General features: G+C 41.5%; 1 protein-coding gene across 4 annotated transcripts in view; it reads right to left on the bottom strand.

The window, feature by feature from the left end:
- Positions 1-25,104, bottom strand: part of SLC25A13 (solute carrier family 25 member 13) — a 199,630-nt gene extending 174,526 nt beyond the window's left edge. For 2 of the 4 annotated variants that reach the window (XM_015134304.3, XM_077997027.1), the window contains exons 1-3: positions 25,013-25,104; positions 20,904-21,055; positions 1,288-1,341 (exon numbers count right to left, since the gene is read on the bottom strand). Coding sequence is in view for 1 of the 4 variants with exons in the window: in XM_015134303.3 (XP_014989789.1) it covers positions 1,288-1,341; positions 25,013-25,027 (69 nt within the window). In the remaining 3 variants the exon portion in view is untranslated. The remainder of the gene's footprint in view (positions 1-1,287; positions 1,342-20,903; positions 21,056-25,012) is intronic. The other 2 variants (XM_015134303.3, XM_015134305.3) reach the window with 1 other exon arrangement.
- Positions 25,105-25,313: the final 209 nt, after the last annotated feature.

The raw sequence follows: 25,313 nt of genomic DNA, 5'->3' as shown, positions 1-25,313 counted from the left end.
AATGAGAATACTATCAGCCTAAACATCAATTAATAACAACTCCTTAATATCAAATACCCTATCCATGTTCAAAGTCCTTAATGTCTCAACTAGTTTTAATAGTAACACACTGTGATGAGGAAAGGGAGACTCATAGATTTAATACCTTTCCACACCATATTCAGTACACATCAAATTTCTCATTTGACACCCTGGTCCTCTTTCCATACAACTCAGCTGCCTTTTCATAATGTTTAGAAAGACACATATATACACACATATATATTATGTGTGTATATGTATTATCTTACAAAAGTGGTCTTTTCTTTTTTGAGTACGTTAATGTCAGCTGAATAACACAAAGGTGTTTCAGTGTCTGGAACCTGAGACAGACTTTTATTCTATTAATCATTCACTGCCCAATATCACAAAATAGGTGGAAATATAAGATGCCAGCATAAGACACAAACTTCTATCGTGTCTGTTGTGCTCTAGTATCTGCTATTATCTATACCGGGGCCTCCTCCCAGGATACTGCAGTCATCATAAAGTGATGATAATGATGATGATAACAACAACAATAGGCTTCTACCAGGGAGAGACAGGATAGGCCCGTGGGTGAGTGAAGGATTACTGAGATGTTTACAATGAGCTTTAAACTTCCTAGGAGAAAAAGCTATATGGGTCAATACTGAAAGGGTAAATGGGTTGCAAAACTCAATACTCCAGCAACTGCTTTTATTCACATACCTTACACCAATTGAGATAAAAGAAATTAAAATACAAACCATATTGTCATCACAGTCACCTACAAGTTAGTTTCCTATACATTTTAAAAAGCAGATGCATTTGTAAGGCTCTCCCCTTTTAAGACATGTTGGGATTTTTTTTTTTTTTTTTTTTTTTATTGAGACAGAGTCTTGCTCTGTCACCCAGGCTGAAGTGCATTGGCATGATCTCAGTTCACTGCAACCTCTGCCTCCCAGGTTCAAGCAACTCTCCCGCCTCAGCCTCCGGAGCAGCTGGGATTACAGGCACATGCCACCACACCTGGCTAATTTTTGTAATTTTAGTAAAGATGGGGTTTCACCATGTTGGCCACGCTGGTCTCAAACTCCTGACCTCAGGTAATCCACCCGCCTCAACCTCCCAAAGTGCCGTGATTACAGGCGTGAGCCACCACACTAGGCTGACACTTTGGGATTTTTTAAAAATATAACGATGAAATAAAGAGCTGTTTGAAAATAATCTTTAAAAGTTATAGAACACAAATCAAACAAGAAACAAAATAGATTCCTTTATACTGACCTTCAAAAATATTGTTCTAAGCTCAGCTGGATCTGCTCTCTTGGTTAAAGCCACCTAAAAATAAACATAAAAATGTTTATGTTATTACAACAAAGCTGAGAAATCAAGCTAGCCGACTAAAGGAAAATAAATCTCAGGTTAGAAATTAGTGCATTTCATTTTTGTACTTAAATACCATGTTACCCCAGTGCATAAAATATGCCCCCTCCCGATTTTAAATTAGACTCCTTACGTAGCTTCTAAAATGATACAATTTTATGCAAGGAAACAGTGGCAAAAGCTCTTAATATCTAATGTTGAATATATATAATTTCTTAAAAACAAAGAAAAAAGTGCAACATTGCAAGCACCTGGCATTTTTTACTTATAATCCAGTGTAAACCATGCCCTTTCACAGGAGAATTTAAATATACAAATGTTTGTCAACTATGCAAGAAAACATATTTCTGTTTGTTTTTGAGACGAGTCTCTCTCTGTTGCCCAGGCTGGAGTACAGTGGTGCGATCTCCGCTCACTGCCACCTCCGCCTCCCAGGTTCAAGCGATTCTCCTGCCTCAGCCTCCCGAGTAGCTGGGATTGCAGGCACGTACTACCAGTGGCAGCTAATTTATGTATTTTTAGTAGAGACAGGGTTTCACCATGTGAGCCAGGCTGGTCTCAAACTCCTGACCTCAAGCGATCTCCCTGTCTCAGCCTCCCAAAGTGCTGAGATTACAAGCATGAGCCATCATGCCCAGCCAAGAGAACATATTTCTTAAAGAAGTCAGTGAACTAGGGAAATCATATTAACTCAAGGGAGTTACTTCTCACAGTTTCACCATGAACAGGCATGTATACCTCACTACCTGGGCATGCCAAAGAACTTCTCCTCCTTTCCCCAGCTTTTAATTAATAAATCATAAGTTTTCAAAGGTATGATATTATTCTACATATTTTAGAATTACAAGGGGCTGTGGTTACCTTTGAAGAGCAAAAATTGACAGATTAGGTCAGAATGGGTGTTGTGCTTAATTCTCCAGGCCACAAAGTCCAAAAACATAGCCGGGAAAAAAGCAAGACAAACTTGAACATGGCTTCCCCAGGCCAACACAAAAGAGCCCTTATGTGGAACCAAACAGTGGGTTTATTCAATGTCCCAACACCCAATCCTGCTGGCAAAAAACGTCATGAGACTGAGTTCTCACCAAGCACAGAGTCACCCCATGATGAAGCCAAGGAAAGGCTCCTGGAACCACCCAACACTGGACCCATGTTGCTATCCACAGGGAGACTTATGCAAATTGTCCTAAATCCCTTCTGTGCACTAGCGAAGGCTGTTCTGAGATCTTTGGACAATGAGTTCTCTGTCTCTAAATATGGAACTGCCTGAGCTCCTAGGCTCTCCACTGTCAGGAATAATTTTATTAACTAATCACTAGAATGGGAGTAGTCTTTCTGAAACCTGATGCTTGGTCACCTTGTTTCCCAAAGCAAAACTGATAACTCTTCATTTCAGCTGAGTACTCATAACCAACAAGGCTATTTCCATTCATAAGAATACTTTTTTTTTTTTTTTTTTTTTGACATGGAGTTTCACTCTTGTTGCCCAGGCTGGAGTGCAATGGCGCGATCTCAGCTCATTGCAACCTCTGTCCCCCAGGTTCAAACGATTCTCCTGCTTCAGTCTCCCAAGTAGCTGGGATTATAGGCATGCACCACCACACCTGGCTAAATTTTTTATTTTTAGTAGAGATGGGGTTTCATCATGTTGGCCAGGCTGGTCTCCAACTCGTGACCTCAGGTGATCTGCCCACCTCAGACTCCCAAAATGCTGGGATTACAGGCATGAGCCACTGTGCCCAGCCATGTATTTTTAATCTTTTTAAAAATCCTGAATTAGTAAGTGTTCTCTGCTGTTCAACAGAGGAAAAGAAAATATACTGCCAGTCAACCTAAGATGAATGACTCTGCTGCCCTAAAAGCTTCAGAGAGGGCTCCCTCCTCTCAGATCTCTATTCTGAGAAAGGTAGGGTAGGACAAACACAAGAGAACGTGGGACAGCATAAAAATGCCTCCATCCTCCACTTTAAGAGCAGAAAAATCCCCTCCTTGATGGTTAGAGTCCCACATCTCATGGAAGTACATAACACATTTTTCAAAAGCATATGGTACGCTAAGTTCTTAACTGTTTTCCTCTTAAAAGCAAAATAAATTTTCCACAAAATGAAGTATTCTTGCTGTATCTGAATACCACATCCTTTAAAATCTAATTAATTCTTTATGCCATGAACTTTGTAAGGTCTCCCCTGAGCAATGTTATTTCAGAGTAAACTTCCCCTGCCCTAAATTCCCATAGCACATTTCTGCCTAAGGATCCTGAAATGTATATTCAGTGCTCCCCATCAGAACTACACCTCAAAGGGGAAAAAAGGTGTTCACTTTGTAACCCTCTCAGGGTCTAGGGCAGAGAACACAAATCAAAACAAAGCCAGAGAATGACCCAACACTTGTAAGACATGTTGCCAAGTATGACTATTATCTCATTGGATTCTCGCTGCAAATCAGAGTCAGATAGGATGGATATTACTGCTCTAATTTTACAGAAGAAGAAACCAAAGCTCAGAAAGCATCCATTATTTCCCCATAAAAGTCAGATTAAGTGCCAGTCTGACATTTCTAAATGTTTTCTGAGCTGAGATCAGATCCCAAATATTCCATCTCATACCGTAGTGGCCTTACTACTGACCCACATTACAGGCAGCTTCAAAGTGATGATAACTTGCATTAACTGGCAATATAATACAGTCATGCATTGCTTAACAACAGGGAAACATTCTGAAAAATGCATTGTTAAGTGATTTCATCATTGTGTGAACATCCTACAGTGTACTTATACAAATCTTGATGGTGTAGCCTACTACATACCTAGGCAAATGAGATAGCCTATTGCTCTCCTAGGCTATAAATCTATACAGCATGTTACTATACTGAGTACTGTAGGCACCTGTAAAACAATGTATATCTAAACACAGAAAAGGTATGGTAAAAATATAGTTTTAAAAGATAAAAAGTAGAACACCTGTACAGGGCAGCTCCATTATAATTTATGGGAACACCATCCATATATGCAGTCCTTCATTGACAAAAACATCCTTATGTGGTACATGACTGCTATATAGTATAAGCCTAAAAATCGAAACTCTCCCAATTTCTCCTAACAGTGTGTAGTGTCTGTCCAATGCTGTGATTAAGGACATGATCTTACAGGAATGGTGGCTCATACCTATAATCCCAGCACTTTGGGAGGCCAAGGTGGGAGGATCACTTGAGCCCAGGAGTTTGAGACCAGCCTGGGCAAGATAGTAACACCCCATCTTCATTAAAAAAAAAAAAAAAGAACATGGCCTTAGTGTCAGATCATCCTCAAATAGGGAGCAGGACCAACCTCATAAACTCACTGGCTATGTGACCTGGAGGCCCTGACCTCTCAGCCTCACCTTCCTCATTTATAAAAAGGGGGAGTCCTAGACAGCCAGAAGACTAATATGAGATAATTACATAAAGTGCTTAACACCAAAAAGGACACACAGTTAAAGTGCTCATAAATGGTATCTATTACTATTTGTATTATTTATCCAAAGATGTTTATATTCTACCATGTTTATGCCTTAATAAATCTAAATGATGGGTAGGTAAACTGGCTCATAATTTGGAAGGGAGAAATTAGCAAAAGAGAAGAGAAAGAAACTCACAGATCTTCAAACACACTCACCAAACCACTAAATAAACATTGCGGCCATCCTAACTCATCATCGTCTCAGCTACCCTGCCACCAACCCAGAGTTCCAGGTACAGCAAATCGTTAATGATCACTACAAGATTTCTCTGAGGCCCACTAAATTTGTATCAGGTCCTGCTACAGTCTATTTAAGGATAGATAAGTATGGTTCAACAGGGGACGGATACCAGCCTCCTGGGCCTCATCTCTACAGTAATTCCATCTATTATTCACCAGTCAAATGCTGTGTGGCTGTTTGGAATTTCCATTTATACTACTATCTCCCATTCCTATCTTCTTGTTTAAGCATCATTTGCTATGAATGAAGAACACTTACACAACTTAATTGATGACAATGCAAAGTTACAGTGAGATGTACTAGTTTTCTGAAGGTATATTTCAATGAATTCTACCTGGTAGCAAAACCAATTCCCAGGAAGTTCTATGAGCTGGAAAAAGGAAGCCACAGAAATGTAGCCACCCTTTTAAAGTCAATTCAGAACAGCTGCTCAGCATGCATACTTTGTATCACATAAGCTTGGAATTATTAGACTTAGTTCATTCTTGGGCTTTAGAAGCCTGGAATTATTAGACTCAGTTCATTCTTGGGGTTTAGAAGAGTCATCAAACTTTAGATTGTTTCCAGAAGGCTTACTTTCACTGTTACTTTTTTTTCTCATATATTAACAGCAGGTAAATATTTACAGCTATGGTGTGGAGACCATCAGCATCACCTGGGAACTTTTAAAAACACGAATTATCATGCTCATCCCAGACCCAAAGAATCAGTAAAGAAAACTGCCTGATTTTCTTTATCATTCTTCTTCTGAATTTGCATTTGTAAGAATAGATTCCAACATTAAAACAATATTTTTATATCAAGAATTTTAAATCAAGTAACTGGTTTTCAAGCATATAGAGTAAATGACTAAGAAGAAAGGGGTCCTTTACAAATTACTATGAAATATTATTTGCCACTTACATCAACAGGATAAAGAATTTTGTTGAAATTTGATAACATTTTACTCTGATTCCAAATTTAAGGGAAAAAGAGAGGGTTTTGGTGGTTTGTTTGTTTTGTTTTTTTTTTAGTTAGGGGTCTCACTGTGTCACTCAGGCTGGAGTACAGTGGTGTGGTCATGGCTCACTGCAGCCTCACATTCCTGGGCTCAAGCAATCCTCCTACCTCAGCCTCCTGAGTAGCTGAGGCTATAGGCATGTGTCACCAGGCCCCACTAATTTTTTTCAATTTTTTTTGTAGAAACAGAGTCTTACCGTGTTGCTCAAGCTAGTCTCAAACTCCTGGCCTCAAGTGATCCTCCCATCTTGGCCTCCCAAAGTGCTGGGTTTACAAGCATAAGCCACCATGCCTGGCCCAGAAAGGGGCAATGTTGGAACAGAAAAACTCTATGCATAGTTTCTTCCATAAACTGGGAAAAGTCTATCATTATTTAACTTTAGTATGGAAATTTCAGGTCGATTCAATGAGTCTATGCTCCACAAGAACAAAATTTGAGAATCACTGAATATGTAAAACTTTTTGACAAGATAAAACACTGGTTATAATTGTGTAAGTCATCAATAGCGTTTGCAAAACATATACTAGCTAAGTACATCCTAGAAATAAAAACAATAACAAAATTTCAAGAACTGGTGTTTTTAAAAAGGCAGGGAGTGGGGGAGAACATGGCAAGAAGAATAAGATAGTTATCTTTCAGGATAAATGAATTCACTCTCATTCTAATATGAGTTAGAGCAGCCATAGGTAGGGGGTCACCAGAAAAGATATTCCTACCTGTAGGAATATTTTTTAAACAGACTTTCTTACAATGGAATCAAGCTACAGTTGCAGGCTCATTACTTTAACAAATCACAGTGGTACAGAATGGTGTACTCAAAATAGTTGTCAGATCTAACAGAGGATGGTGGGGAAGAATATACGAAAATCTACATGAAAATAAGAAATGCTAATTTGAAAAATGAAATGCAAAGAAAAGAAAAGCTCTCCTCTTACACTGGGAAGCTCTAGAGATGTGAGACCTCCATCTCTGTGAGGGTACCTTACTCCTCAGATCATCCCCAGCTCTGGCAGAGATCAGGAAACCAAGCAGATGCTCCGGAAGTGCTGAATACAGAATAAAGTCTTTCAGATCAGTAAAAATCTGACATTTACAATAAAAATAGGGAACTCTCTTCAGATCAATGGTTCTCAAAGTGTGGAGACCATGAGCATCACCTGGGAACTTTTAAAAATACAAATTATCATGCCCATCCCAGACCCACAGAATCAGAAACTGGGTGAGGTCCAGCAATCCCCTATGGTTTAACAAGCCCTCCAGGTGACCCTGATGCAGTCAAAGTTTAAGAACCACAGCTTTAGATAATGTCCAATTTTAATGTACTAATAATAAGACTTAGGTTCTCAGCCCTTGCTGCATATTCAAGTCCCCTGAGGCACTTTTAGGTTTCCCAAAACCCAAACCATACCAAAGGTCAATCAAATGAGAATTTCTAGAATGGGTATCTTTAGAGCTCCCTCAAGAAATTACGATGCGTGGGTGGGCTGGGAACAATTGCATTAGAACCCAAGGCCCAATCGCAGCTGCTATGTCACCAACGGTACAGCACAGCCCTTCCTCGGCAACATTTCGCCAGTCACCTTCCCAAACCTGAAACATCTCAAAGTCAAGACAAGCACAGACTTACACTGAAAATTCTACCATCATAAAGTAAATATTTGCCTTAGATAAGAAATACAAACTCAAAGAGGTAGTTCATCAAAAGCAAGCTTCTGGGTGTGTGGGTGGGTGTAAATAAGCATGCAGTGACAAGCAGGAAAGGGAGACAGAAGGAGAAACAGTCCTGCATAGTCTTTTGAACCTGAGGAAATAGTGCAGTAGGTGGCCCTGAATCCCAAAGAAAAGTATTCTTGGGTGTAACCTAACCACTTACAAGCTGCAGCCCACCCTCCTTCTTTATCTTCCCACACTAAAGACACTAGAAGGCTAAAACTACAATTCCCAGACTCCCTTGCTGCTATGCAGCCCATGTGCTGTCAATTAGATAAAACTGAGGTGAGATTTGGCAAAGGTTTGGGAGTTGGGGGGTACCTTCTGCTGTTTCTGCCAAGCAAGCACCATTGCTGGAAGTGTCTAGTTTTCCTGTGGCAACCTCCTGCCCTCCCATTGTCAGTGGCCACATGGTCCTGAAACACTGTCCACTTGGCAGGCAGCATTGTGACTGCACAGGAGGTCACTGCTGTCTTGGTGGCCTGCTCTGCTTGAGACTCTAGATGTCATTCTTTAGAGCTCAACCTCAAGTCTGTTTCTTCACCTTCCCAACAAATTGTGTAAGCCATTTAATACCCTGTAATAAATCTCTCTGCTTAAACCAGCTAGAGTAGATTCTGTTCTCTGCAAGTGAGCCCTGACTGATACAATCAGTAATTGCAAAAGAAAGTTTGGAATTTCCTAAAACCACAGTTACCATTAACTTGGGAAGAAGAAAAAGGTATCTCAAACTTAAGAAAATAATTTTTTATTGAAACCACTGAGTCACTCATCCTTCATCCTACAGTTTCCCTAAGTCCTAATAAATGAAGAGCAGTCATTATTTAAAAAGTTACTGAAATACAAATTAGTATAAAGACAAGACGCCCTGTTAAGCATTCTTCAAACCACAACATTTCTATGTAATCAGCTGGTAAAACTTCCTTTCACTCAACGGTTGACTTATAAAGTATCAGCCACCACAAATGTTAACCCACTGGGTAATTACACCAGCGAATCATTTCAGAGGTACTAGAGATGTTTATCAGAAGGATTCAGTAGGTTGTGACGTATGTTAGATTTCACTCTGCTCTGTTGTAGACAAACATAAACTATAAAGCCATCATCATTAAAATTCTGATATTAAGAGGCAGAGTGTAACAGTTAAGAATGAATGGTGGTGTTTTAGCTGGGTTCTGTTATGCCAAAAGAGCCTGAAACATATTAGTTCTGGATTTTACTATTATTGTTATTAAGCTGACCTCTACTCACTAGATGTGAGCAGCAACCCCTTCCCCAACAAGCTGCGACAACCAAGAAACCATCTCCAGAGGTTGCTAAAAGAAATCTACTTGGGAGCCAAACTACTCCACCCCCCAGCTAACAACCACGCCTTAGATGGTGATGCTCTACTTGCTCATCCATGCAACACAATCACCTATGGGAAGGCTACAGTGTACCAGGCCCAGCGCCAGGCACCAAGGAGAAAACACCCAATAAATCAGAAACCCTGCCCCAAGCAGGGAAAGCTGACTTATCGACAAGTGGTTGGTACAAAATGTATGATGATACGTGCTATCATAAGGCAGAGTGGCAGGAGAATTAATAGCCTAATTCTGCTAAAGTTGAGGGTCACAGAGGTGGTCTTTGGAACCGGATCATGTATTATTAATTATAGCAATAACAATGACCAGCTAACTTTTACTGGGTCCTTAACTCTATGCCAGGTATTATGCTAATGGCTTTATATCTTATTTCATTTAAATACTCTATCATTAAAACTCTTTAAGAGGAAGAGTGAGTAATATCCCCATTTTTCAAATAAGGAAGCTGAGGTACTAAAGAGTCTTAAATGAATACTAATAGATCACACAGCCAGAAATGACCCCTGAGCTCGGATTATTTAGACAGTAATTATAATACCTGGAGGATATTCCCAGACTTTAGCAAGCAAAAAGGGGGACTTTAAAGCTACCTTTAAGAATCAAGCCACTGGACAACATTATAACTGTAACCAATTTAAAATAAAATCTTTTTAATTTGGCATTATGATTCATAAATGCCCATGGCTCAGTAGAAGGCAGAACTGCCTAGTGCAGAATATTATTCTCCAGTATTTTATGCTGAACTCAGTCTCAATTTTTTTAAACATCAAGGTTACAGTATAATTAGGAACCAGCTGCAATTTTAATTACCGCACCCAATATAATTTGTTACATATTAGCAAGTGTCAAATTACTACTGCTCCTTAAATGAATAAAAACTGATTGTGCTGATGACTGGGATGTATGTTCCTGATGGGGAACAAAGGAATATAAAAAGTATATGACATATTTATAAAGTGCTGAAAGGCTCTACTTAGGAGATCACAAGTTGCTGAAGCCCAGATAATGCCATAAAAAGTTAAACGCTTCTGAGAGAGAAGAGCTAACTTAATAAATACAGAGGAAGAGAAAGTCAAAAATGAAAGGACAATAAAGAAGTTGCTTCTACTACATAATGCCTTACCTGTCCAAAGTTCTGCTATGTATCAACCCCATCTAACTGAAGCACAGTCAAGAACCAGAAGGAAGCAAAAAGGAAAAGGAAAGGGGCTCTCTGCACAGCTGGAGCCTCATCTCAAAGACGACACATCATCTCACTTGAGTGAGCCCTCCTGGGTCCTATTCCACAGCCCACAACTTTTGACATGACTCTAACGCTTTGCAAACATTAGCTCACTGACACTCTCAACAGCCCCGAGGAGCAGACACAGTTATGCCCATTTTACAGATGAGGAAACTGAGGCACAGAGAGGTTGAGTAACTTCCCCGTGTCGCAGTTAGCAAGTGGCAGAGCCCTAATCTGATTGCAAATCCATGATTTCAGCCATTATGTGACACTGTCTTTCAGAGGAAAAGCAAGCACAGAATTAAGCAGGCCAGAGAATCCAGAGATCGAAAGAAAATTAGGACACAGAATCTGATTTCTGAGCATCCTCCGGTCTGACCTTCAGGGCAAGGACAGGGAGCTTCCCACTTCAGATACAGCTATGGTTATGACAGCCCAGTGATCTGGCCTTCCTTGCTGTTCCCGGTTCTCCTCTCTTCTCCCAACCTTCTTACTGGTATAAGAATAGAGAGCCTTGGGCCTGTGTGGCCAGGCTTCTGACCTATTGGGCAACTGTAGCATGGAGGCCGATTGCCTTCAGAGCCTCTGCTCTCTTCCTCTTGTTCCCCTAGGGTGGGAGTACTGCAGCCAAACATTGAGCTTAGTCCCATCCACTTCCATCTTCTCCTTTGTGTCCTTCATCCCCCTGCATTTTGTTCTTTTTGCCCTCTGGTACCTCCTAGTGCCCCATCATCTCTACCCCCAGGGACTCAGAGATCATGCAGCAGAAGCAGAAAAAGGCAAACGAGAAGAAGGAGGAACCCAAGTAGCTTCCTGGCTTCACTCCAATCTCTCTTGCCCTTCACTTGTGTGCCTGGAGCCAGTCCCACCACACTCGTGTTTCCTCCTGTAGTGACTACAGGTCCCAGCACCGATGGCTTCCCTTTGCCATGTGTCTGCAGTGGGTCCGTTTTGTACTTCCTTCCCCTCAAGTAGCCTCTCTCCCTATGGGCCGCTCCTGGGAGTGAGGGGTTAGCCCTCCCCAGTGTTTTTTCATTCCTGTGGAGCTTAAAAGTATTAAAAGTAGCTTTATAATTCGAAAAAAAAAAAAAAAAAGAAAAAGAAAATTAAGACATATCAATTGTAATGCATGAACCTTATTTACATGACAATTCAACAACATTTTAAAAAATTTAAGACAATATGGGGAATGTGTACAATGTGTACAGAATACATATTTGAAGATATTGAAGAATTACTATAATTTTTTGAGGTGCAATAATGATATCGTGATTGTGCTTTGAAGAAATATTGTTTAGAGAGACATAAAATATTTACAGATATGATGGCTGAGATTGCTTTGAAAAACATGTGGGGATGAATTAGCCAGGTGTGGTGGCAGGTGCCTATAGTCCCAACTACTCAGGAGGCCGAGGTGGGAGGACTGTTTGAGCCCAGGAGGTTGAGACTGCAGTGAGCCATAATCGTGCCACCGCACTCCAGCCTGGGTGACAGAGCAACATCCTGTCTCCAAAAAAAAAAAATTTAATTTAAAAAAAAAAAAAAGGGATGAAAGGAGGAGAGAGGGCATGGTATAAATGAAACAATATTGAGGCCATAAATTGATGATTACTACTGGCCATATAGGGAGATGAGGGTTAATTATACTATTCCAGTTTTGCAGTTTTTCGGAAATTTCCACAATGAGAAGTTTAAAAAATGATGCTGTTCTTTCAAGGACTAAGTCAAATGCCTCTTCCTCCAGAATTCTCCAACCAGATTCCCCTCATAGAATGTTTCCTATTTCATGAGCTTCGCAATGGAACATTTAAACCTGACTCCACTGTGGCCAGGCACGGTAGCTCACAACTGTAATCCTAGCACTTTGGGAGGCTGAGGCGGGTGGATCACCTGAGGTCAGGAGTTCAAGAACAGCCTGACCACCATGGAGAAACCACGTCTCTACTAAAAATACAAAAAATTAGCCAGGTGAGATGACGCATGCCTGCAATCCCAGCTACTCGGGAGGCTGGGGTAGGAGAATCACTTGAACCAGGGTTCAAGAGGTTGTGGTGAGCCGAGATCACACCATTATACTCTAGCCTGGGCAACAAGAGTGAAACTCCATCTCAAAAAAAAAAAAAAAAAATCTGACTCCATTGTTAACCAGCAGCATGACCTCTTGTTTTCTCATCTGCTAAAAATAAGAGAGTAACAATTGAATGAAAACAGCACAACTTGAGACAATCTAGCAGCGCCTTGCTTCCCAGTTACTCTTCATATTCAGAGCAGCCTAGCTGACCGGGGCAGCAGCAGATACCTGAGCCCTGTGGGGAGGTGATCTTGGCTTTCTGAACTAATCAGATTTCCTCTGAAGGCTGAACCAGCAGATTCAGGCTGAATTAGCAGCAGGTCTCTCTAGCTGATGATGTGGCACTAGTGAAGGGTAATGAACTCCTGGGGTTAAGCAACAAAAATTAAACTGGCTCCCGACCTTTCATCTTATACCAAAAGAACTGGAGCTGGATCAGAGTTAATCTTTAAAAGGAGAGAAAGAGAATTCTAAAAATTCTAGAAATTCTAGAAATTTCTAGAATTCTAGAAATTCTAGAAAAATGCACAGGTGGTTTCTTATGTAATATTAAGTAGGGAAGCTGATTTCAAACATGACAAACTCAGAAGTCATATAATCCAGAAGCCATAAAGAAAAAAAGGATAAATATTTGACATAAAAATTTAAAAAGTGAATATAAATCAGTTAAACAACAACTGAGAAGAAAAACAACAACAAAATTTGCAATAGATAGGACAAAGGGGCAATGTTCTTCATTTAAAAGCACTCTTAGAACAAATCAATGTGAAAAGGCAAATAAACCAACAGAAAATTGGGCAAAGGTCAAGACCAGGCTCTTCTCAAGTTGCTGTTGGACACCACAAATGGATTAACTGAAATCTCCCTGAACCACCATAAAAAGAGAATCTAGGACTGAGCTTTCACTTCTGGAACTGAGCTGGAAAGCAATGAAAAGACAGTGGCATCCTCAAACTCAGAATCAACATCGGCCTGCAATAAAATGAGTGTGTGAATTCTCAGAAGTGAATGAAATTCCTCGCCAGTGGGCACAACAAAGTCAAAGGAGAGACAGGATATCACCCTCTTGTCCTTCAAGCCACTTGATGACCTAGGGTACTACTGAGACTAACTGGGCTAAAACAGCAGCAATGGAACACATTGTTTGGACCTGCTGGGAATTTTGCCCTCTAATGTACCTGGGCTTTTTTAATCAAAAGGGTGAGTTTCTCTAGGTGCCTCCTTTAGAAGCAGCCTTTCTGTGGTCATAGAGATTCATGTACCTCAGGACAGCACAACCCCTGCCAAGGTCTGTTCTGACGTTCTGATTCTCCATCATGTGCTCACCTGGTGATTACCCATGCACACTTCTCATCATATTATTTTGTTGGGGGATGGAGGGGATTGAGCAAATGGATTATTAGAAAAAGGTTTACAACAAACCACACACACGCAGCAGAAAATCTCCTTCCCCCTTTACTTTGCCACGTGTTCGCATGTCAAGTAAATGGACAATTCAACCAGAAGTGTCTGAATGCTATGCAACAGTTACTCTGAGGCATATCTGTGTCCAGAGAAGGTCCTTGTCCTCAAGAGTTTAAAATCTAGGAGGAAACACAAAATAAATCAGCAGCAAAGATCATTTCCCTTCAGAACCTTGACATCATTATCTCACCCAAGCCATTTTTAAATGATTCAATAACTGTTATGGGCTGAACTGTGTCCCCCACACCTAATTCATATGTTAAAGTCCCAACCCCAGCCCCTCGGGCAATGACTGGCCATATATGAAGACAAGGTCTTTGAAAAGGTTATTAAGTTAAAATGAGGTGATGAAGGGGACCCTAATCCAATAAGACTGGTGTCCTTATATGAAGAGGAAATTAGGATACAGACACAGAGGAAACCCCACGAAGACAGCCATCTACAAGCCAAGGAGAGAAGGCCTCAGGAGAAACCAACCTTGCTGGGGTCTCAATCTCAGACTTTTAACTTCTAGAACTGTGAAAAAATAAATTTCTGCTGTTTAAGCCATCCAGTCTGTGATACTTTGTTATGGCAGCCCTAGCAAACTAATACAATATCTTTTAATATGGTCTCTATATTCCAGCTGTTCCAATTCTTTTACTTGTTTTTAAACCAGGCTCAAGCATTGTATTTGGTCATCAGGTCTCTTTGGGAGTCTCCTTTATTCCAGCCTTCTTCATTCATAACACTGACATTTTTGAAGTCAAGCCAGAGGTCTTGCAGCATGTCCTACATTCTGGATTTGTCTAATTATTTCCTCACGATTAGATTCAGATTAATATTTTTGGCAAGAACTCTTTTAGGTTCATGTTGTATACTTCCTATTGCATAATATCAGTCAGTAACATAATGCTAGTTTATCCCATTTGCTGATGATCACTTGGTTGAAGCAGATTTCTCCACTATAAAGGTACTTTTTCCCCCTCTGTAAACAGCAAGTAATTTACTAGGAGATGCATTGAGACAATGGGAATTCCAACAGTCCTTTACTGAAAGGCTTCAGCATCCAATGAAAATCCATGCCTGAATCAGTTATTACTTGCAGGTGGCAAAGTCCATTTTTTTTTTCCTTTTTCTAATTCTAGCATAGCTTCTACCGTTATTAGCTAGCATTCTTCGGTAAAGAAAGCTTTATCAGTCTACTCTCCATCTCACTTTGGCTCCTTTTAGGGAGCAATAATTATCACTCATTATGTTGTGTTGGATTTTTTTAATTCAATGTGTTACAATCCCTTTCCAATTGATTTGTCTTAACTGTGGTAAAATATACATACCATAAACTTTATCATTGTAACCATTTTTAAGTATACAATTCAGCAGCATTAAGTACATTCACAACGTTCTATAACTATCACCATTACCCATTTCATCATCCCGAACATAAACTCTGCACCCATTAATTAATATCCAATTGAATTTTAATTGCCATTATTTTTATAACAATTACGATATATACTCATATACAGACACACATACATACCTAATATGCATACATACACATAAGAGTGTGTATTTAAATAATGAAAATCACTTTTAACTCAATGCACCAGGAAGAGCAAATGTTAATATTTAAAGTTAGCTAATTAAAACTATTATGCAAAAAGCCGGCAGACTTAAGATGACAACATCTGAAACCACTGACCAAAATGTAACATCACAAGAAACAACCAAGAATCAGGTGCTTCCTCATGTGAGTATCCAGTACCAAGTACCCAGCAATGTGATGGGAAGCGCTCAGCACCATCTAGGAAGTATTCTAGCCAAAACCAAAAAAGACTCTAACTTGATCAAGCTTTTAGATTAAACTGTCACTTGCAGGAAATACTGAGTCCAAGCAACACCACAAAGATGTAATCAGCAAAGTCCAAATTATGGGAAATTACAGGAAAGATGACCCAATTCCCTCATCAAATAAACTGCAATGAAACAACCAAAAAGGGGGCAGGAAAACCTATAGATTAACAAGATTTAAAAGACATATCAACCAGCCATGTGTGGACTGCATCTGAATATTGATTAGAACAAACCAACTATAAAAACTGTAATCTTAGGACATGGGTTTTAGCATTCCTACAGGGGCTTCAAGAAATGGGAAAATAGAACCACAACCCCTTCTGAAAATTGAAGAGGAGAACTCAGACTATATATATATATCTGCCCACAAATACAGAGAAACAAATACAGAGAAATGAAAAGAAGTATTTCTTTCTAACAAAGGCTAAAAAAAAGAAAAGAAACATTTCTGTCTCTGACTGACCTCTATGTTAAACAAACAAATAAACAGGCTCTCTTTTATCCTGCCACCCTGTTGCCATAGCTTTATGGCAAGAAATATGAACAGAGGTTGATATGTCCCATTCACGAACTGCTGTGAAGAATATGAAAATCGAATGAGTCTGGGGTAATACTGGGAAAGTATTAAAAGTATTGAAAATGCAGCCAAGACCAGGGAGATTTTAGCTGGCTAAGAGTTTAAATTTTATTCTGCAGGCAACAGAAGCCATAATGCATAGCAAGGTAAATTAAAGAGGGCAATGTAGCACACTGGTTATGTGCTTGGGCTCTGGAGCCAGGCTGCCTGTGTTGAAATCATAGCTCTCCTATTTACAAGCTGTGTGATCTTGGGCAAGTTACATAATCTCTCTGTGCCTCAAAGAACTTAACTACTCTGTACAGATGAGTTCCTCGATGTGTATTATGAAAGTAAGAGCACTTACATGTCACAGGAATGTTATGAAGATTGCATTAGTAAAATGCTTGGAACAGTGTCTGGCTTCTGTGAGTGTTATATAAATGTAAACTAACGTTATTATTATTTGCATAAACTTTTTGAGCCTTAGGTTTCTTTATCTGACAAATGAGGTTATCAATACCTTCCCTGCTATCTTGTAGATGATTATAAAGATCAAATAATGAAGCTTGGGTCTTTCTATTATCTGGTTATATTAATCCCTGAAGACTCTGAGCTTCTTGAAAACAAATCTAGTAGCTTACTTGTTTTTGGAAGCCCAGCACAGTGTAGGCACTGACAAATAGTCATCATCACTTATGCCCTTGAATGCATTTTTTAAAGCTGCTAAGTACTGTACCCATGAACACAGTACTGCTATTATCATGGCAACAAGAGCCAATCTTAGAAAAGTCCTTTGGCAGTCTGGACAGAATGGAGAGAAAGATGCAGGGATGAAATCAAAGGCAAGGGGATCAGTGGGAGCTACAGCAATGGTACAGCTACAAAATAATGAGGACCTGAATTTGAACAGAGAAGATAAGACATACATGCTCCAGGGCTGTAGAAGGGTTTCACTGATCCACCTGTTTTCCCACATCCAATTCAGGCCAATGGTGTGTCTCCTATCTGCCCATGACAGGTACTTAATTGAACTAACTGGAGACTTTATTAGGAAAGTGAAGCTTCAGGCTGAAGTCAGGAATGACCAAAAAGATGGATTCAGTTATAAGAACTGGTGAGTTCTAGGTCAGCAGAGTTTGAAATATCTTTGAGACAGACAAGTTGAGTTTTCCAGCTAAAACTAAACAGCTAAAAATGCAGGGCCAGAGCTTGAGACAGCTACCCAGGCTGAGGAGCATCAAGGAGCCAATCCCCATTAATGGGGCAGGTAGTGCAGCAGGAACTGGAGGGAGGAGACGATCTCAGGTACAGCCTTGGGGGACACTAACCTTCCAGGTGTCCAAGCAGAATGAAGAGAAGCCCACAAAGTGCAGCACTATTCACAATAGCAAAGACAGGGAACCAACCTAGGTGCCCATCAATGGTGAATTGCATAAAGAAAATGTGGTATATATCTACCACGGAATACCTTGCAGATATAAAAAAGAACAAAACCATGTCCTTTGCAACAACATGGATGCATCTAAGTGAATTAATGCAGGAACAGAAAACCAAATATCACATGTTCTCACTTCTAAGTGTGAGCTAAATAGTGGGTACTCATGGACATAAAGATGGCAACAACAGACACTGGGGACTACTAGAGGGAGGAGGAAGGGGGACAAGGGTTGAAAAACTAATTATTGGATACTATGCTCAGTACCTGGGTGATGGGGGTCAACTGTACCCCAAGCCTCAGCATCATGCAATATACTCAGGTAACAAATCTGTACATGTACCTCCAGAATCTAAAATAAAAGTTGGAATTATTTTTTAAAATGTAAATTTAAAAAAAAAAGAAAGCAAGACCCTTGGTTAGATTCAGAAAAAGTGAAAGATTTCTAGATTTTTGCTAAAGTAATGCTTCTCAAAAGGTGCAGCATTAGTGCTGGACCTACATATATCTGACCTGTACAGGGAAGGGAAAAACACTACATTTTTGGCCAAAATTCCTCATTGGTAAACTAGCACATTCTGTTTTGAAGACTAGGGTAAAGTGTACTATCATTCTAAATGCATATGTCATGCTGCCAAACACTAAAATAAAAACACATCTTTGCTGGGAAGGAAGAAGATGAAAGAAGAAACAAGAAGGAAGGAGGAAGAAGGAGGGAGGAGGAAGGAGGAAGGAGGAAGAAGGAGGAGAAAGAACGAAGGATGAAGAAGAAGGAAGAAGGAAGAAGCAGCAGCAGCAGCAGCAGCCGCCACCTGCAAAGGGGTGATATGAGAGGCTAGAGGCCAATAATGAGAGACGACATCATGAAAGCAGATGGTGAGAAAGGAAAGGTAGGACACAGGGTCATGTGAGGCCAGATATGAGGACAAGCCGGCAGGTTTAGAACTGAGGTTACTGGTGACTTTTAGGAGAAGGGCATTTAATTTAGTTCATTTCACCCAATTAGAGAGTCTGTCTGGTTAAACAGGCCATGTAGCTGTTTTTTTGCTCGGTAGCTGTTTTTTTGCTCGGTAGCTGTTAAATACTTTGCTAAAGGAATTGTATCACTACACAAAGGCATATCCCCCTTATCCCCAGCAGAACCAACACATGTCTCAGCGTCACACATTCCTCAGTTGCAAGGTCCACCCTAAGGCAAACCTGCAGAGTCTTATGAGGAAACCTGTAGGTGTTTATGAGGCAGCAAATGCCAAGCAGAGGGGAGGAAGCGCTCAGCAGGAATGCCATCATAGATAATCCTCACAGATAGTAGAGAACAAAGAGAGGAATGGTTCCCTCTAAGAGCTCATCAAAAGCAGAGACTGGTCTTGGAACTAAAGTTCTAAGAGACCAAAGCACTGAGGAGTCAGAGCTCCTCTGACAATCTTCTAAAAGAACACAATATCTAAAAAAGACCTGCTCCTTTACTTTTTTACACTACACATCATCTTTCAACTCCCCCGACACCTTTCCAACCATCTATTTGCTGTAAAGTCGTATGACCTAAGCTACGGAACATAGGCACCACATGGCCCTGGATGAGGTTAGCCCAGGAGAGAGGGCTCTGAGACCAGGTTTACTCTTTGTAATGCTTCCCTCCTCCAGCACCTTCTCTGATCACAAAAAACCACTGAGACTCTGCAGGAGACAAACAGAGCTTTCAATCAATTTTGAGATTAAAATCTATATTCTAGGATTATCACGAAACTGTATAAACTTGATGCCTAACCACCCAGGAGACACCAGGCAGGACTAACACAAAACTGTCAAGAAAGAAGAGAAATTTGGAGAAACCCCTACATACCCCTCCTTTGAACTGACACACCAGGGACTTTAACTTAATCTCACTGCATTCCTTTCTTACTCCAAGAAGGAGCCAGCAGGTCTCTTGAAGCAACGTGCACCAAATAACTGTGGTTGTCAAGCTTTCAAAAATCTCCAGGCTCAGGCCACACCCAAGTCCAATTCAATCATGATCTCTGGAGTGAGACCCAGGCATCAGCAGTTTTTTATACCAGTCCAGAAGACTTCAATGTGCAGGGAATCACTGGCCTAGAGCAGTGCTAAAAGTAAAGGCATTCATGGAAATTTGGACCAATAACAAAAGTTTCTGGGACTCCATTTCTAGGACTCTCCTGGTAAAAGGGGATGGGACTGAGGAGGGAAGGAGTAAAGATCATTGTGCTAACATAAATTCCAAGGCCATCCAGCTCCACAAGTTAAGAACCCCTAAAACCCAAAAAGTGGAGCCACAGACACTTGTTGTTTTAATAACCATCATCATGGCAGCATAAAAACAACTCAAACCTCCTTTCCTCCATTCCGAGCACAAAAACTGATTTGCTTTATTATGATATCACCGAATACCTAGCAGAGTTTTTACCATAGGGGAGAAAAAACTTTGCCATTTGAAGAATATCTTTAATAACCTTAATATGTTTTATCCTCAATGACAAACCTCTGAAGAGGGTTTCATGATGGATGAAAAACGTGGAAAACACGGAGGTTAAATATACAGCCCAAAGCCTGGGCAACATAGCGAGACCCTCATCTCTACAAAAAAAAATTTAATTAGCTGGGTGTGGTGGTGTGTGCCTGAGGTCCCAGCTCCTCAGGAGGCTGAGGTGGGAGGATCTCTTGCATCCAGGAGGTCTAGGCTATAGTGAGCAATAATCACACCACTGTACTTCCACGTGGGTGAGACAGTAAGACCCTGTCCCAAATATATATTACATATATATGTGTGTGTGTATATACATATATTATAGTCCAAATCATAAGTAATGGAAACCGGATTAAAGTTTCTACAAAGGTATATGTCAGTGGTGACAGTTACACAACTCTGTGCATATTTTGAAAACCAATAAATCATATGCTTTAAATGGGTAAATTGTATAGTACTTGAATTATATCTCAATAAAGCAATTAAATAAAAGGTATGTGACAATTCCTGTCCTGTAGGGATTTGCAATCTGGTTGGAGAGATGAGAAATACACTGAAATGAAGCATATACAGAGTGACAAAGGTGTTCTAAGATAATAGGACTGGGATAATCAGGAAATATACACATCCATACCCGACAGCATGAGAACTCTCACACATACACCTTCGCAAATGGAAGTCTTTGTAAGGCCTGGGAGAGTAGTGCAGAGGTTAAGAGCAGAGACTCTGAAGACACATCGGCAAGGTTCAAATCAAAGCTGTAGCACTTACTTGTTGTTTTCTTACCTGTAAGTTGAAGTCAAAACAGAAAGTTTTCTTACCTGTAAGTTGAAGTCAAAAACAGAAAGCGCCTGCTTCTTAGAATTAAGAAAATTAATTGAGTTACTATTTGTAAAGCACTTGGAAAAGTACCTGGCATGCAATAAACAGTAGGTAAGGCAGTTCTCAAATAAAAGTCTGGTTTACACTAAGACACCTAAGCCCCTCCTAAGTCATCTCCCACACCTCTCCCATATACTTTACTCTCCACCATCCTGAACTACCAGGCAGACATGGTAGACAGAGTGAGGCCACAGCTGCTGCAGCCAGACTGGCAGGATTTGAACCCCAGCTCCATCATGTCCTAATTATCAGAACTTTTTTTTTTTTTTTTTTTTTTTTTTTTTTTTGAGACAGAGTCTTGCTCTGACGCCCAGGCTAGAGTGCAATGGCGCGATGTCAGCTCACTGCAACCTTCGACTCCCAGGTTGAAGCAAATTCTCCTACCTCAGCCTCCCAAGTAGCTGAGATTACAAGCATGCACCACCATGCTCGGCTAGTTGTTTTGTACTTTTAGTAGAGATGGGCTACATTGGCCAGGCTGGTCTCAAACTCCTGACCTGAGGTGATTCACCTGCCTCCCAAAGTGCTGGGATTCTCCATCTCCCCATTAAAACTACTTAAGGGAAGGTCATGAATAATTAGTTGTATTTAAATAAGTATAAAGACCAAAGAAAGAAAGAGGAGATCAGGAAACTAACTGCTAGTTGTGGTTACATCTATCCAGAAAATATCAAATCTGCTTAAATATTCAAACAATTTGTCACAGTGAGTGTAGTGAGTGTTGGAATTCTCCTACCATTGCTGAGTCTCCAGAGTCTCAGTCCAATTTCCTAACACTCCATTGAGGTGAAGTCCTCTCCTATCCAGGCTCCTCAACTTTTAAGAGGGAATGTCAACCCTACCCCTATGGCTCTGTGTTCAGCCGGCAACATGGAATAGCTATGTTCCAGGGAAAAAGCAAGGAGCACAGGCTTTAACTCAGGCTGCCAACAGAATCAACTGATAAAGGTGATGCCCAAAGGCAGTTCAATGAGGGACATTCTTGGAATAAGTTAGACCAGCAGCTTCATTGAGGGACCTTTTAAGGCCACATTTACTGTACTGCCATTGAGTTATAATAAAGGACATGATAAGAAATGGCCTCATGTAACCCACAGACATATATCTGTGGTCACAAGGTAGTTTCAAATGCAGTCCACTCACAGCATACAAAAGAAACTGTTCAGCCAGGCGCGGTGGCTAATGCCTGTAATCCCCACACTTTGAGAGGCCGAGGCAGGCAGACCATGAGATCAAGAGATCCAAGACCATCCTGGCCAACATGATGCTGGCCTACTAAAAATACAAGAATTAGCTGGGCGTGGTGGCACGTGCCTGTAGTCCCAGATACTCGGGAGGCTGAGGCAGGAGAATCACTTGAACCCAGAAGGCGGAGGTTACAGTGAGCCAAGATCACGCCACTGCACTCCAGGCTGGCGACAGAGCAAGACTCTATCTCAAAAATAAATTAAAAAAATAACTGCTCTCAGAGAGCAGTATAAGAAGACTTCTCTCCCAAGTAAATGACCGCACTGATCATTTCCTCTTTGCTTTGGCTGGGAGAAAATGCAATCACCTCTAGTAAGCACATAATTTTCCACTAACCTTAGTCCTGGCTTTGTCTTACTTTCCCTTTATCCTGTTTTACCCATCTACTTGGGACTTGATTTTTATATATCTTGTTGGATTGCAAAGTAAGTATATATGATGTGAGCTATCAGATATCCCAGAAAGAGGTGAGTGCAAATGAAGACATAAACAAAAACACAAGCTCCCAAGTAGTAAAAATGAACATTTCATTTTCCCTGACTCATTACTTAGCTAAAAATCAACTGCCCTTGATATGTGATACTTCTACTATTATGTAGAAGTACAACTAAAGAGTTCAACCAACTTCCATATCACTTATTTTACGTTTTTTGTTGTTGTTGTTGTTTGTTTTGGGGGGTGTTTTTTTGAGACAGCATCTCACTCTGTTGCCCAGACCGGAGTGCAGTGGCACGATCTCGGCTCACTGCAATCTCTGCCTCCTGGGTTCAAGCGATTCTTCAGCCTCAGCATCCTGAGTAACTGGGATTACAGGTGCCAACCATCATGCCTAGCTAACTTTTTTGTGTGTTTTTAGTAGAGACAGGGTTTCACCACATTGGCCAGACTGGTCTCGAACTCCTGGCCTCAACTGACCCGCCTGCTCCAGCCTCCCAAAGTGCTGGGATTACAAGCATGAGCCACAGCACCAGGTCACTTATTTTACTTAATATTACTTAAGTCTTATACTCCATTTCTATGCACATGTCTCAATTTATGTTCCTCGATTACCTTATCTCCTAAAAAAGTAAAAGTATTTACATCACCTGCAGATATAAAACTAACAGTAAAGAATGGGTACCTAGTCCCACCTACTCTAGGGAATTAATTCATACCAAGACTTGTACCTTGGTTGCATGCAAATTTAATGCAAAGGAAAGGTCAAGGGCTATTGAGCTTGAAAGGGTTAAGGTAGCTTCCAAAATGGAATCCTAGTGATGCTCGGAGAAACTGCTGAAAAGTTATAGATACATATATATACACACACACACCTGTGTGTTCATACGCACACATACATAAGTCCGTGCACCCAGAGTACTTTCCTAAGGATGAAACTCAGAGTAATTACAGAAAAGAGAAAAGCCACTTAGGCCACAGAGACTAACAACATGAAGAAGCCTACAGATCTAGGGAGCCTGGAGAGACTTAAGTCATAGAACAGCATTTAAATATATTTGTCTGCTTACAATTTCCATTGCAAATGTGATTAGTTTGCTTGAATAAATAGGAATATGATGTGTTGGCCATGTTTTCCTCTTGAGGGTTATCACAGAGTTTTGATTAAGGACAAATGTTTGAAATGTTAGGTATATTTAAGTTCACTGCACTTAAAATGAGCTAAGAAGTTGTATAGGCTTGATTAGAGGGCTGCCTTCGTGAACTTAAATTAAAAGCAATAAATTCCAAATGATTCAAGTGATTGGGACTAAATATGGTATTCTGCCAGAGAAGTTGAAATGCAGTCCAAAGAGACTGAAATGGTGTCCAGGTTTCAAGAAATGGTGAAAGAGGAAAGGTCAAGTGTTGGAGTTGCCTTTCCTCTGGGTTAGTGAATGATTCACATTACACAGAATCCCTTTCAAGTACAACTTCACAGGAGTGACAGGCTCCCAGGACAATCTGCTTCATCGTTTCCAAAAAGAAGCCTCTCAAATGCTCCGAGGCGGGTATCTGTAAGTGTTGTCAGATGGAGAGAAGGAGGGGGAAGATGGGAATGATGGGAAAGCGGGGAGGGGGAGAGTCCCTGGACTTTTTATTCACAAAGGCGCAGGCCAAGTCTCCTAGGCAGTTTACAAAACGGAAGTCAAAGTGACTTCCCTACCGGCGGGAGGGCGGAGCCCTTGAAACGTAATAGGATCAGGCTTCAGCCCGGGCTGTGGTCTCTGGAAGAAGCCCGGGTCAACAACCAGCGGGGTCAGGAGCAGGAGAGCGCTGGGGAGGTCGAGGACCGCTAGTGCTTCCCTGCCCAGGGTGCACCAGGCCCCAGTCGCGCCCGCTCCTCTTCGTCGGCCCTGGCTCAGCCGCGTGAGACACCAACTCCCCTCCCGGGCCAAGTGGGAGTGTCCGGCCCGCAAAGTTTCCGCTGCGAGGTCGGACCTCGGTCTCCGCACCGGCCGCCTGTGCTACCCGGGAGGAGTGGCCCCCTCCCTCCCGCAGCTGCAAGGTAGAACGGCTGCCCGGCACCCCATTTTGCTCCGCCTGTGGCATCAACCCAGACACGTGAGCGCCCGAGCCTCTCACGCCCCCAGGCTGATCCGGCAGGCGCATTCCCCCCGACCTCGGGCCCATGGTTACCTTGGCGGCCGCCATGATTCGCCCTGGTTGCCGGTGACTGCGGGACCCACTCACTGGCTGACTGGCGTTCGGGGCCCGGGCGGCTCACTTTCAGTCCTGGCGGCGGCGGCGGCGGCGCGGGCGGCGATACGGCCCGGCAGCGTGCGCGCCTGGCCTGCCTCCCCACGCCCTCCCGCCGGCGCGGGTCACGCGGATGCTGCCCGCCCATTGGCTGGGCCCAGCCTTGGCCGCCGGGGTGCGCGTGATCCAGCGGCCTCTGCCCTGCGGCCGGGGAGAGCTCAGGGCCTGGGGCAGTGGCGGG

This window comes from Macaca mulatta, chromosome 3 (genome assembly GCF_049350105.2).
Source record: "Macaca mulatta isolate MMU2019108-1 chromosome 3, T2T-MMU8v2.0, whole genome shotgun sequence".
Classification (NCBI taxonomy): domain Eukaryota; kingdom Metazoa; phylum Chordata; class Mammalia; order Primates; family Cercopithecidae; genus Macaca; species Macaca mulatta.
The sequence above is the reverse complement of the archived record's forward strand: the minus strand, read 5'-3'. Positions and strand labels throughout refer to the sequence as shown.